This window comes from Rhodofomes roseus, assembly GCF_022264815.1.
Source record: "Rhodofomes roseus strain CIRM-BRFM 1785 chromosome Unknown C8Q71scaffold_34, whole genome shotgun sequence".
Taxonomy (NCBI): Eukaryota; Fungi; Basidiomycota; class Agaricomycetes; order Polyporales; family Fomitopsidaceae; genus Rhodofomes; species Rhodofomes roseus.
Window position 1 is genome coordinate 135,903 of NW_025952990.1, and position 13,073 is coordinate 148,975.

The 13,073-nt window shown below is 54.8% G+C and overlaps 3 protein-coding genes across 3 annotated transcripts; all 3 read left to right on the plus strand.

Moving 5' to 3' along the window:
- Positions 1-5,687: 5,687 nt before the first annotated feature.
- Positions 5,688-6,537, plus strand: C8Q71DRAFT_887395 (oxidoreductase-like protein; the record flags this gene model as incomplete). The annotated part of the gene is made up of 4 exons (XM_047928588.1): positions 5,688-5,915; positions 5,978-6,080; positions 6,118-6,317; positions 6,389-6,537. The coding sequence occupies exons 1-4, from the start codon at positions 5,732-5,734 to the stop codon at positions 6,535-6,537; spliced, it is 636 nt and encodes a 211-aa protein (XP_047773340.1). The 5' UTR covers positions 5,688-5,731.
- A 562-nt stretch (positions 6,538-7,099) lies between these two features.
- On the plus strand, positions 7,100-7,876 carry C8Q71DRAFT_862832 (uncharacterized protein; the record flags this gene model as incomplete). The annotated part of the gene is made up of 2 exons (XM_047928081.1): positions 7,100-7,210; positions 7,271-7,876. 2 exons carry the CDS (start codon positions 7,100-7,102, stop codon positions 7,874-7,876), a joined length of 717 nt encoding a protein of 238 aa, XP_047773341.1.
- A 2,716-nt stretch (positions 7,877-10,592) lies between these two features.
- C8Q71DRAFT_887399 (uncharacterized protein) lies at positions 10,593-12,939 on the plus strand (the record flags this gene model as incomplete). The annotated part of the gene is made up of 22 exons (XM_047928589.1): positions 10,593-10,696; positions 10,742-10,823; positions 10,888-10,901; positions 10,959-11,057; positions 11,108-11,117; positions 11,171-11,188; positions 11,243-11,268; positions 11,318-11,343; positions 11,393-11,448; positions 11,499-11,544; positions 11,583-11,594; positions 11,651-11,666; positions 11,719-11,755; positions 11,811-11,911; positions 11,968-12,014; positions 12,075-12,087; positions 12,137-12,164; positions 12,217-12,274; positions 12,324-12,348; positions 12,404-12,599; positions 12,655-12,720; positions 12,772-12,939. The coding sequence occupies 22 exons, from the start codon at positions 10,593-10,595 to the stop codon at positions 12,877-12,879; spliced, it is 1,188 nt and encodes a 395-aa protein (XP_047773342.1). The 3' UTR covers positions 12,880-12,939.
- Between the last annotated feature and the right edge of the window lie 134 nt (positions 12,940-13,073).

Below are 13,073 nucleotides of genomic sequence, written 5' to 3' on the forward strand. Positions count from 1 at the left end.
AAGAAGATTTTCAGGTACCAACCCAGGTGTCGATACAGGGGTCTCCACGGCGGAAGCCGCACCGCAACGAGTCCGACCAGCCAGTCCCGGTCCCCATGCCTCCGGCTCAGCCCGGGCACATATCACGGGCCCTCTCCGACCAGCGAGTGCAAGGGCGGCTCGTGAATTAGTAGCTGCAGAACCCCGGACTTCCACTAGATTGCGTACATCACGAACATCTGCACAGTGAGTTCATGTTCATGCCATCGGTGTTTTCCTTTCATCCACTCATAGCTCATCCATATGATGCTCAGGACGGCCAGCTATGCCATCAGCCTCCCGGCAAGGCCGCCAATCGAGGCGACTCCGAGGGTGGCGTAACAAAGTCCTAGCAGGACTTTGCACCATCGCGCCGACTGCGATTGTTGTCCACCCTTTTCAATACATCGCGACGGCACTGTTCATTCTTATAGTGCCTGCGTTGGCGTGCATCTCTTTGTTACCGCTGCAGTCTGTATCAGGCCCTCAAGTCGAGGCCTCGCGACCCACGCCTCAAGGAATTGAACTCACGGCTCAAGAAGCCAGTGTAAGATGCGCAGTCAACTACGTTGCTGTGTATGGCTATCTGTTTGTCTGGGTCGGAGTGTGTGGTATGCGTAGTGTATTTGCGACTTCATACAATTGACAAACTTGGTCACAGCATCCCTAGTTCAACCGGGCTTGATTCCGCTCAGAAGAGTGCTTGCCGGGTTCATGTCGAAGGCACGCCGCCATCGAGCTCATTTTTCGCAGGTTCGGCTCGATCGTCGCCGCCGCCTCGTTGCACAATGCTCCCCCTACACAATATTCATTCGCCCTTGCACAGGGCGCAGTGTACCAATAGGTCGGTCACCGGTTCCGAGATCAATGGCACAGTGGTACAACTGGCTGACGCGTGTTCTCAGTCGTGTCGCACCAAACGACGGTGGCAGACCTAAGAGGCCTGCTTATCACCAAAGGTTTCCCTTCTTCACTTGCCCGCTCAGTCGGCCTTTCAATTGCACGACACCCATTTCGCCATCTGGAGGACACTCGATCCATGGGAGAACTTCGCGCAGGTCCTCTCACCCATATTGCGATGAACGTCGCCCTTCCTGGTGCGTGGGGGCCATTCCCGCGCGTCTCATCACCTCGCTTTATGTGCTGAACAAGCTCTGGAACAGGTGGTTCGCGTCCTGGCTCAAGTACCCAAGGCATAGCCTCACATCAGTGCCTAGGATGTGGGGCGTCCGGTTTTGAGTTAGACAGCCTCTCGCGGCATGTCGCTCGGTCAATGGATCCACGATGCCAGGCCAGCATCATCCGCGCAACCGACCAAGCGCGAGAACGGACTCGCGCTCGCCTCGCGCGAGATGATGCGCGCGATCGCGGCGAAGGTTCATCCCGCCTGGGTCAAGCCGGCAATAGGCCGGGAGGGTTGGGCTCGGATGATCCGCTTGGAGATCACCTGGGCGGACAAAGGTCACGGACGCCGTCAGGTATGTTCTGCGGGCGATGCTCACAATTGCATTGCTCATTCCCTTTTTTCGCTGTGATGCAGATCGGCCTGCGGGGCCAGCACACACCGGCAACAACTTGCCCTTGCCAGAGGCCAATGACGATCGCGGCATGGAAGATTTCGATAACGACTTCGTGGATCAAGGTGCTGATCGTCCGGAGGAGCCTTCTTCAACCTCGGATTCCTCAAGCGACGAGGAAGAACGTGAATATGAAGATGTTCACCGGTGGGTTGTCAATGTTACACGGACCTGGGCCCCTGTTGACCATAGTTGCACTCAGGCCACCACCAGAGCATGTGAGGTCGCCGTCTCCTGCGGCCGATGATCAGCAAGCAGGCGGCGGCGAAGGCCTGGGAGGGCACGAACAGGGACGCCAGGATGACATGGACGTTGAACGCGAGTTACCAGGCCTCGAAGGTGTCGATGAAGACTTCCTGTTCAACGAACCGTACGTGGTGCCGTTTGGTGGGGGCGCCGGTGCCACGGTCATGGCTCCCGGTCCCGGGGATAAGAACCCATTTGCACGTTATGAGGTGGGCATGTCTGAAGTTTTGGAAACGAACGTCTTCGCGCCTTTCAAGTCAAAGATGGAGTGGTGTATCGCACGATGGGCGAAGACGCGAGGGCCAAGTGCGACCGCTTTCAATGAATTTCTGGCCATCAATGGGGTATGTTCGCTGGATCCTGTTTGACGCATTTGGCTAATTACCTGTGCGCTCCACTCCTAGGTGCTCGACGCCCTGCAACTTTCGTTCAAGAACACTAAGGAACTAAACAAGATTCTGGATTCCTCTCTACCCACGCGCCCCAAGTTTGTGCGGCACGTCGTCAAGGTCGATGGCGAGGAGTATGATCTGTGGCTCCGAGATGCCATGCAGTGCATTCGCGTGCTGTTTGGATCCTCGGATTGGGCCGCCGACATCCTCGTGGCTCCCGAGAAGCACTACGTCGATCAGACCAAGACCACACGAGTGTATGGTGACATGAACACAGGCGAATGGTGGTGGCGCTTGCAGGTATGTCAAAGCTTCTGAACTGCTCCGTGCTGCCCATGTATTGAGGTTCGACTACAGCGCAAACTCGAGGACAAGGAAGCAGGTGCCACAATCATTCCACTCATCGTGTCATCGGACAAAACGCAGCTCACACTGTTTCGGAATCGGTCCTGCTACCCCCTCTATCTCACCATCGGCAACATACCAAAGGATATTCGCCGCAAGTCGAGTAGGCAAGCTCAGTTGCTCATCGGCTATCTCCCTGTTACTCGGCTTTCCCACATCAAGAGCGATGAGACTCGCCGGCGTGCGAGCAGCAACCTGTTTCATGCATGCCTGCGCCAGGCCCTCGCTTGTACTCGCGATCCTGGGCGCCATGGGACGGCCATGAGCACAGGCGACGGTTCAGTCCGGCGCTGCCATCCGGTCTTTGCGGCCTACGTTGGTGACTACCCGGAGATAGTTCTTGTCACCGGAGTGAAGAACGGCGAATGTCCCGCGGGCGTAGTCGCACCGGATGTCTTGGGCGAGGATGTTGCCTGCACTGCGCGCGACTTGAACGCCATCTTGGCCGCGCTGGACACACTGGAGCACACGGGCGATGCTGTTGCTCACGTCCTTGCCTGCCAGGCTGCAGGCATCAAGCCACTCGCGGATCCCTTCTGGAAAGGGCTCCCCTATGTCAATATCTACGCATCACTGCCACCTGATATCCTACATCAACTCTACCAAGGCATGGTGAAGCATGTCGTGGCCTGGATCAAGTCAGCTTACGGCGCGCGGGTGATCGATGCCCGCTTTCAATCCCTCCCTCCGAATCATAACCTACGCCACTTCTCCAAGGGCATCTCGCACCTCTCTCGTGTTTCCGGGACCGAGCATCAAGACATCTGCCGCGTCCTGCTAGGTACTATCATTGATCTGCGTTTGCCTGGGGGCGAAAATCCTTTGCGCCTCATTCGTGCTGTCCGCGCTCTGCTCGACTTCGTATATCTTGCCCAGCTCCCAGCCCATACATCAACGACGCTCGATCGACTCGACGATGCGTTGGCCCGCTTCCATGCCAACAAAGGGATATTCGAGGTTCTGGGTATTCGCGAGCATTTCAATTTCCCAAAATTACATTCCCTTCAGCATTATGTGTCAGGCATCCGACTATTTGGCACGGCAGATGGCACGAATACCGCGCAGTCCGAGCATTTGCACATTACCCTCGCAAAAGATCCATGGCGCAAATCGAACCGAAAGGATGAATACCCCCAGATGACGAACACCGTGGTTCGTCTCGAGCAAATTCACGCGCACGCACTCTATGTCCAATGGCGGCTCGACGGCCGACCCGATATTTCCTCTGAACCCACTCGCATACCCCATAAGCCACATCATCACGTCACCCGTCATCCCACATGCACCTCTGTACCCTTCGCCAAGGTCGAGTCGCGCTACGGTGCCTCCGATTTTGCGCGCACTTTAAAGGAGTTCATTATCGGTCATAAACATCCGGAACTCTCGGGCCGCGAGTTCGCGGACACCGTGTCGTTATACACCCTCCCTTTCCGCGCTGTCTCGGTCTGGCACAAGGTAAAGTTTTGGAATCAAGATGCCTTCCAGCGTCAGAACGCACCAGAGACCTTGGATGCCATTCATGCTCGCCCAGGCTACCGCGACTCGCAAGGAAGAGCGGTTGGCGGGCGGTTTGACACCGCCCTGGTTGATGAGCGAGGTGGTGGCCATGTTGGAGTCGCTGGTAAGCACAGGTCAAACATGTTAGGCGGGTTCACAGACTGACCGAGGCTTAGGATACCGCGTTGGACAGGTCCGCGTCATATTCAGCCTGTCAAAGAAGGCTCATCAGATGGTATTCAAGGACGATCCCGACGCACCTTCGCACCTCGTCTACTTAGAGTGGTTCAGCCGCTTCAAACCCCAACCTGAGGCCAACCATCTATTCTATCGCGTTCAGCGATCGCATACACACGACGGTTTTCGAGTTGCGGCGATCGTACCATTACAGAGCCTTCAACGGAGTGTACATCTCATCCCGAAATTCGGGGCAGAGAAACCACCTGAATGGACCAGCGAGAATGTTCTCGACCTTTGTGACACCTTCTACGCCAATTCGTTTACGGATAGGCACACTTACATTACTGTTGTATAGTCGTAGATGTCGACTATAGCATCCCGGGAGCTGGACTTGGTACTACTAGGCTGAATTGAAACGATGCTCTCCGGGCGCATAAGCGCCCGCGTTAACGAACCTCCCCACTTCAGCGTGGATGATTAGGCGTCGAAACTTGAGATACTGAGAGTACATACCTGACATGAGAGGATCGTGCAAAGAAATAACTTCGGGAACTACAGCTGCTGGCAAAAGTTCAATAGTCGTGCTGAGACCGCGTCCGGCGCTTACCAAGTTCGGCGCGTGTATCACACACTGCGCGCGGACAGCTGCTCACGACTTACCGCCACCATCCTTCTCCAATATCCCATTCCATGGCTTCAACACCCCGCCCTCTCTCGACCCCATGGCAGTCACTCACCTCTCTAAGGCTCAACTGTTCAAATCGTCTTTAAGAGCAGGGCAGGCAGCGCGCGAAAGTACGACACCCCTCGGAGACCTGCGGCGATGACATCTGAGCATGGCGGAGGGCATGGACGACTCTGACACCAGTTAAGTCCTTAGCATCCTTGTTTTATGACAAGCCTCGGAGTGTATGAGAGTGCCGGCACGCCACACATGAGTGCATGATCTTTGCCTGAGGTCTGGGCCCGGGCTTGCTGTCGTGTGCACAGACCAGTCTCTGCAGGCCTGCGTCGATGCATGCGTTGGGCGTCGACCCGGGTGAGGCATCCGCGACCTGCAGAACAGTGTCATGGTGTCTGCAAGCGATGAGCTGGCCGGACTTCATTGTCGGCGAGAGTATGGCCCAACCTCTGCCTAAGGCAGGGCTAACCGTCGTCGGCCGCCGTTCATGTCGACCAACCTCTGCAGACCCGCGTCGATGTGCGCGTTGGGGATCGGCCCGGGTGAAGCATCCGCGGTCTGCAGAAGAGTGCCAAGTCGCCTCCAGGATCCTACCTAAGTTATGTCGTGTGCATGCCCACTGCTTCGTCCATAGCCTACGCCTGCCCCTACATACATCATGCTGATTCACAGGCTTGACATCGCAGCTCCTCTCATTTCATTCATCACAGCCACAACCCCGATCTAGACCCAACATGGCACATGAAGGAACGACGCCAAAGCAGAAGGTCCCCGCACAATTGCCGGGCCTGCCTGGCCTTCAGAAAGGCACGACGCTCGACTTGTTTGACACCTCGCTAGACACGGGCTCCAGACGAAAAGGGTACGTCGGCATAGGCAAGCGGTGTGGCAAGAAAGTTGCCAGGCTGATCACAGTTGGTCAGTGAGTCTCCGCGTCACCGACCGCAGACACCACGCTGACCCGCCAACCGCCAATTCAGGTATTGGGCATGCAGATGCGATCCTCTTTGCGCGCCAAGACGGTGACGTGACCATCGTGCACCTGCCCGCGGAGCAGAAGGACGCGGAGGATGCCTGCGCGCAGTCCACTGGCAGCACAAGGAGCAGCGCACTCTCTCAGTCGCGGACGGCCTCGAGGGCTTCCGGGCACGCACGCGACGGTTGACGCGGACCTGCGCGTGTCCGGGCGGCTTGACGTGCTCGTGAACAACACGCCCAAGCAGGTGATCACCAAGGACCTCGCTGAGAATAATCTCAACACGGTCGACAGCACATTCCAGAGCAACATCATCAAGATGTTCGCCCTCGCGAAGACCATGAGTCTCCCTCTACTTGGCATCTTGATTTGCTCGCTGACCCTCGCCTGTAGCGGGTCAACGCCGTTGCCCCAGGCCCCGTGCACACGCCCCTGCAGCCTGCGCCGCGGTCGGTAGACAAGATGGAGGGGTTCGGCGACGATCGCGCCGACATCTTCGTGGCGTCCGCGGAGGCAGAACTGCACTCCGGCCAGATCATGCACCCATACCCACTTGGGGATTAGGCAAGTGCGCGGCCAGGAGTACCACCTCCGCGCCTTTGGTAATGTCGAACGCGCCCTGGGCCGAATGATGGCGTATTCCTACCTTCCTGTTTGCAGTATCAGCCCCAAAGCTTGCTGCCCGACTCCCTCGCTCTACCTTCCTCGCGCCCGGAGGAACAGGGTGCGGATGGAGAGCGAAGCCGGCGGTCATTCGCCACGGCCACGGAGTCTCCCCTCCTCCGGCAAACTATCGTGAGAGGGTTGTACCGAGCTATGCCGACTCACACTCTAGCACTCGGCCGCCATGCCCATGAACCGCCTATTCTGTAGTTGTAGCTTTCTTCCGGCCTGAGCCCGAATAATAGGGAAGGGACTTCGAATATAACTCCCATGTGATGACTACTAGTTTAGAAATGGTTCGAATGGATTCATTCGTGCAATACATCCTCAATCTTAGCACTGTTGCACGACTCCGATTGGAGGTGTTCAAGTGTGCAGGTCCAAGGCCATTGAACGGCGTGGGAGAATTGGTGCGATCATTAGACTTGAAGCTTGAGACGTGGACGCAGCGACCTCTACGCTCATGACCCACGTCCCACTGGCTACAGCGGTGGACATCCGCCATGTCTACTCAGAAGACACGCATACCATTACGCTGCTCATACTGCCAGGAGGGCCTGGGCCAATCAACCTCGTATGTGGTCAATAATTCTCAGGCTCACTTGCGATCAAAGTGCCCATCCGGATGTTACAGACTTTGAACCTCTGTCGCCACAACACGACTTTGAATACGGACGAACACGCCGTGACCTCTCTCATACCCAGCCAGAGCCGAATTCGACGCAATCGGGCTTTCTCAGACACTGCCACCGTTCCCGATTCCGAACCTCCAGAGTACCCGCTCTCGGAGACGCAGGCTCTCGTCACAGTCCCCATCATGGCTGATTCTGATGCACTGGCACCCCTACCCACGCCTTGCGCAATGCGAACCTTCTCAAATGCAACAACCGAACCGGATTCCGAGCGAGCTCGGGAACCCATCACATTCCGGGGTCACCGAGTCACTGGCACGCGGACGCTCTCTCCGGTGGCGATAACGGGGCCCGAATCAGAACCTGCAGCGTCCCCAGCTTCGAAAATATCAGACCAGCTTGCTCCGTCTGGCTCGCTCGGGCTCGGGATCAATCCACCGCGCGCGTCGTCGTCCGACGCCTCCGAGTCCTCCGTTCCCAATCGCACGGACTGGCCGCTTGACTCGCAAGGCCTCCCGACTACCCAGGCGATGTACGAAATGTTCGGGGTGCCATGGCCCCCTCCGATGGAGGACGGTGGGATGAGCGACGGTTGGGATGATGGGTAGCAGGAGGATGGGTGGGTGGGTGGACACACAGGCACAACCTGTTAGTCGAACAATGAATATATTCACGGCACCGTCGATGAGCCATTTACACACACTTACGCTGCTTGACACTGAATTCAATTGCGCCGCCACGGACGACTCAATCTGCAAACGCCAGCGATGACTCAATGAAGGTAACCGTATTCCCCGGCTTCCCTGTGACATTGCACGACGGTGAGCATCTGGACTGCAGTTGTATACATGTACGGTTGTGTATTATATAGAATAGTATATTGGTATGCTATCAGATCAATGCCACTGAGATGTATAATATTTCTCGCTTCATACTAACAGGGTAACATTTTTGGCCTGCATTCGTGAGGCTTTCACACCAATTTACAAACCGTTCACGATGAGAGGCGCGCCACAGCGATTTGGCGCCAATTTGCGCCACATTCGCGTAGGGGGGTTTTCCTGATGCCCACGCTACGTGTCCAGGGCCGTGATCTGGCGAGCTCCGGTCGGCCTGCCAAAGTAGCTGTTAGGATCCCGAGAGTCGCCGTGAGTGAAGCATATTGTGGGTGTTTGTATCTCAGCCTGAGAGTGGCTCGGGAAAGCAAGTGCAAACTTCGAAGTTCAGACGCGCGGCAGTGGCGGGCGATGCGTCCAGTGTTTGGTAATGTTTGCAGGATTTGCCACGTCACCGAACTCGGTAACACAGGTTGAACCACGGTGACGTCTGTCGCCTCCCTCATCTGCTGAATCCAGGCATACTTACTACGACATTGCTTTTGAGTCTCCCTCTCTGTCCGTGCCTCGAATAGGCCAGACGGCTCTCTGAGTGCCCATTCGCCGGGCGTTGCTCTCACGGTGAATGGGTGGGCGAGCAATCAAGTGGGCGAGCGAGTGCGTGAGCAGACGGGTAGGTGAGCGGGAAAGCAGGTGAGTGGGCAAGCTGATGAGCTGATGAGTGGGATGCGATTATGTAGATTTGACGCGTATGCAACACGGAAACGGCACGGGGCGTGAGCAATCGCAAGACATGGAATGGTTCGGAGGTAAGCACGGATTAAGTAGTAACTTCCACTTTTGCTGACGCAGGCAAGGCAACCAGACAATGCCGACTCGGATACTGACGCGGACGGTGTCGGTGAACCCGCAGACGGCGTCAGCGACCTCGCGGACGATCTGGCGGAGCAAGACACATTTCACTCGGATCATTCTGATGGAGATGATCCTGACGCCAATACCACGGAGGGCAATGAGATGGGGTATCGGATATGATAGAGCAGCAGGCCTCGTCTAGTGACGAGGTCGGAGGGATGATGCATACAGTGATGACGGTGAGTCGATGTGGCAAAGTCTGGTCGTCAATAGCATCCTGAAACTTGTTAGTGCGGTTTATAGATGGATAAGCACCCTCACTAGTGCGGCCGGCTTCCCCTAAACAAGGACCTGTTCATGTCTACATTTACACGGTGAGTCGTGTAGGTAAAGCTCGAAGCAGGTCATGGTACAGTATGGCTTTGGTCCTAGGTCATGTACTGTACATTCCTAGCATCACCGTGTCGGTTCTGATTCAAGTTCGCGTACAGTACACTTTACATAACTATCATTGCATAATGCGATTAGGATTAGTTTCCACATTGTCCGTAGCACGTTCTGGACCACTCTCAATAACACTTGATGAGTACTTGAATATCTTGTGTGCCAGCTTGTTTCCCTTACACGACGTCTTAGGGCTGCTTTTTGCCCTTAAAGCCTAGCTTAAGTCGTCCTTACTAAGGGTGTCAAGGGCCGGCACCTTAATTAAGAGAATGGATCTCGTTGATTAAGCACCGTTCCTTGAGGTCCTTATTCACTTAAAGTGCTTGTTAAGGCTTTTAAGCGTGGAATAAGGAACTTGCACTTTTGCTGATGCAGGAGTTACGAGTAGAGTCACTGGTAAGTCTGCGTTCCATGCTATCGAGATGAATGCCATAGTTGCTGTGGATTGTGTCAGGAAGAACGCAGTGACGGTCGTATCGGTGTATGCTCTGCTGGTCCATGTACTGCATCACTTATGTCCGTACGGCAGTACAAGAGGGTCCAGTCAACGATCTGCTAGTACACGTGTTAGCGCCCAACGACAGATCCGCCACAGAGGTCGGAGCTTGATCGGGATCAAGATCTGAGAATGGGGCCTGCCGAATGAAGCAGTGGTCAATGAATTATGAATAAACGATTCAACTTCGTCAACAACGAACGTCGAAAGAGACGTCGACTCCGAGCAGCAAGAACATTCAGTCTGGAGGCCTTATCACCTATCGTACTTGTTTGGTTCTGTATCCTATCTTCACAACTTGACTGAAGCGTGACTCAGGCTTGCTCAGGGTGTTCTCTGCCAGTCGCTTCCACTGCGTCATCATCTCTCCTGAGTGCGAACAAGATCTCGCCGCCACCGTTGGCAATGCTTCGGTCACATTCCACCCGCTAGAAGACTCGGAAGACACCATTGGTAGTATGAAGTCTCTCCGCTACGATGGGCAGCGTGACTCCGATATAGGAGGCGGTTCCGCTCCCCATATCCGAGCGGCCGGGATACTAGACTGTGTCCCTTTGGACTGTTGTTCTGGATCTATGTCTGGTGATCGGCCTCATGAAAGGGGCCCGAAGAGAATGTTGAGCCCCTCAATCCTCACCCAACGCTTCGTTCGTTCCCACCTCCTCGCTAGCAACCTCTCATGCCCCCTTCATCATGAGCAACGGCACGAATACACAGACTGAAGTCACTGAACAGTTCAAGACAAACGTGGGGGGATTGCTGGTCGGGGTCAACATCCAAGCCATGTCGGTTTTCCAGTACGCTACGCATCGCGCGCTATGTCTTTCTGACCGTCGCCACAGAGTCTTTGGTTTGGCGTCTCTAGTCACAACCGCGTACTTCAGGCAACATCGAAACTCGGACGCTAAATGGATAAAATCGCTGGTACGTCTTCAATGGATATACAAGGTGCTGTGCAGTTCATATTCACGACGTACCAAATTGCCAGATCATGATCGTCTGGTAACGCCAATCCACCACTGGTAGCAAGGCAGCCCGTCATTCTTACGTATATGACAGGTCCCTGTGCGGCTTCAGCACCGCTATCGACTTCTACAGTACATACTACTTCTTGGTCGTTACCCTTACCATCCCGAATAAGCAGATATGGGCACCCTGGTACGTGCCTGCCTCATGTGTGTAGCGATTGAACTGAAGCCAGTCTACAGGAGCCTCTCGGTGCGTGGTTATCAATGTATAAATGAGCGTTCATGGACACTCAGATACGCCAGCTTCTCATATCCATCGTCGTACGTCTTTCGCTACGGATATAAGATGTATCGTTAAGTCGGGTATTTGAGCAGGCAACCGTATCGACGGTAGTCAGACTGTAAGTGACGTGTCTCCCTATGGCACAAATCCCTTCTCAAGTTCACTAGTTTGCTGCTCCATCGCCTAGCTCGATGTACGTTTCATTCCCCTTTGTCCTGTATGCGTATTGAACGTCTGGACAGTTCACCAGCGCAAAGGAGATTTGTCTATTGGTCTTGTCTCTGTCATCGTATTGGTGGTACGTCAGACGTGACTCTACCCGACGACGCACTAAGTGACAATTTTTAGGCATTGCTGTCGCTCGTTGGAATAGGCGAGTACACCGCCAAGCGATGTTCCGGCCCAACTCACACACGTTCCGGGGTTGAATAGCGGGTGGTATCGGTATGTTAGATTGCGCATTTACGAACGGATCATTGGTGTTCACACTTCGATTACAGGTATCACGGTCCGACTGTACGCCTGAAAAATCTTCGCCTACGAGTCGATTACTGAGCTCGCATCACAGGCTCCTGCCCAACGATAGAGCAGTAGGGAGGCTGAAGGTGTTTATTCTCCCTACAATTCAACGTCGACTCTGTATCTGATAGGACCACGTAGGCGATCTTTGATGCTCTGCTAGTATGTGCAATCGCTGCAGACGTCTGTTTCGTCTTCGTGCAAAGTTACTCCCTGCATCGGTCGCGGTCTGGGTTCCGAAGGTAGGCCCTATCTGCATCAGGCTCTTCATTCACTGGCTGATTGCAACCACGTCTAGGACCGATTCCGTGATCAATCTCCTCATTCTGTACACAATGTCGACTGGTGCGTCAGCCGCTTCATCGTTATTACTGTGAACATTCAACGGTCGGACGTATCTATCAGGGCTTATTCCAACGTCAGTGAGATTTGTTCACACAAACGTCGTCCTCACTGAGCGCCTGCAGTACTCTCGCAATGGCGACACTTATATCAGTGAGTCACTCTGAGCAGCTGCGTCGGACATGCCGATTGAGTCCCAATACAGATGTTTGTCGAGCCTCAAGCGCTCTTATATGCGTCTCTATACATGCAGGTCGGAAATCGTGAGTGCCCTGGACCCTCTCGTATTCACTGTCTGACATCATTTATCAGTGTATTTGATCACACTAGTGGCATCGTGAGTGACGCGCACGATCACGTCGGTCGACTACTTGTTGAGCCTGGCGTTGAAGCCTCAACCATCGACAATTCGTACTCAGGCGGATAGCGCGCCCACTGGAGCTAAATTACAGCGCTCTTGGCAGGTTATCAAACCCGAGAGGCGACACACTGCCAACGAGGCTCACAATCGCTGTCAATGTTCCCCAGCTTCGCTACGCAGACGCTCCGAACGCGACTGATAGCAAAGAAGGGCCATCGCAGCCGTCTGTATGTTGTCTCACGCTCATGTACGGCATCCGCAGATGAATTATTTTGCTCACAGAGGCAGTGCGCCGCTTCGACCAAGGAACCTCTTGACAAGAGCCCTCGTACGGATCCGACGCCCCTTGTGAGTGATACGATATGCCGGTCGGACGTCTGCTCACCTCTGCACCCTCAGCAGGGCCGCGAGAGGCGTGACGCGTTCGAGTGTGATCGTCTACATGAGACGATAGTGCTTGAAACGCGCAACAGAGACGACCATCGACATGACGAGCCGCCTGGCTAGGCCAGGACTTTGTACTGTTCAAGCATCCGTTGATCGCATATGCTTTAGCGTTCGAAGTCGTGCTTCATATGGATCGTTCGGTCATGGTCTTCACCACAAAATCATTTTACCTGTGACCGGTTAACTGATCGGAGCGCTTGGTGTGTTCTGCTGCATCGCTTTTACCGGCTTGCTTCCTCATCGACAATGATACA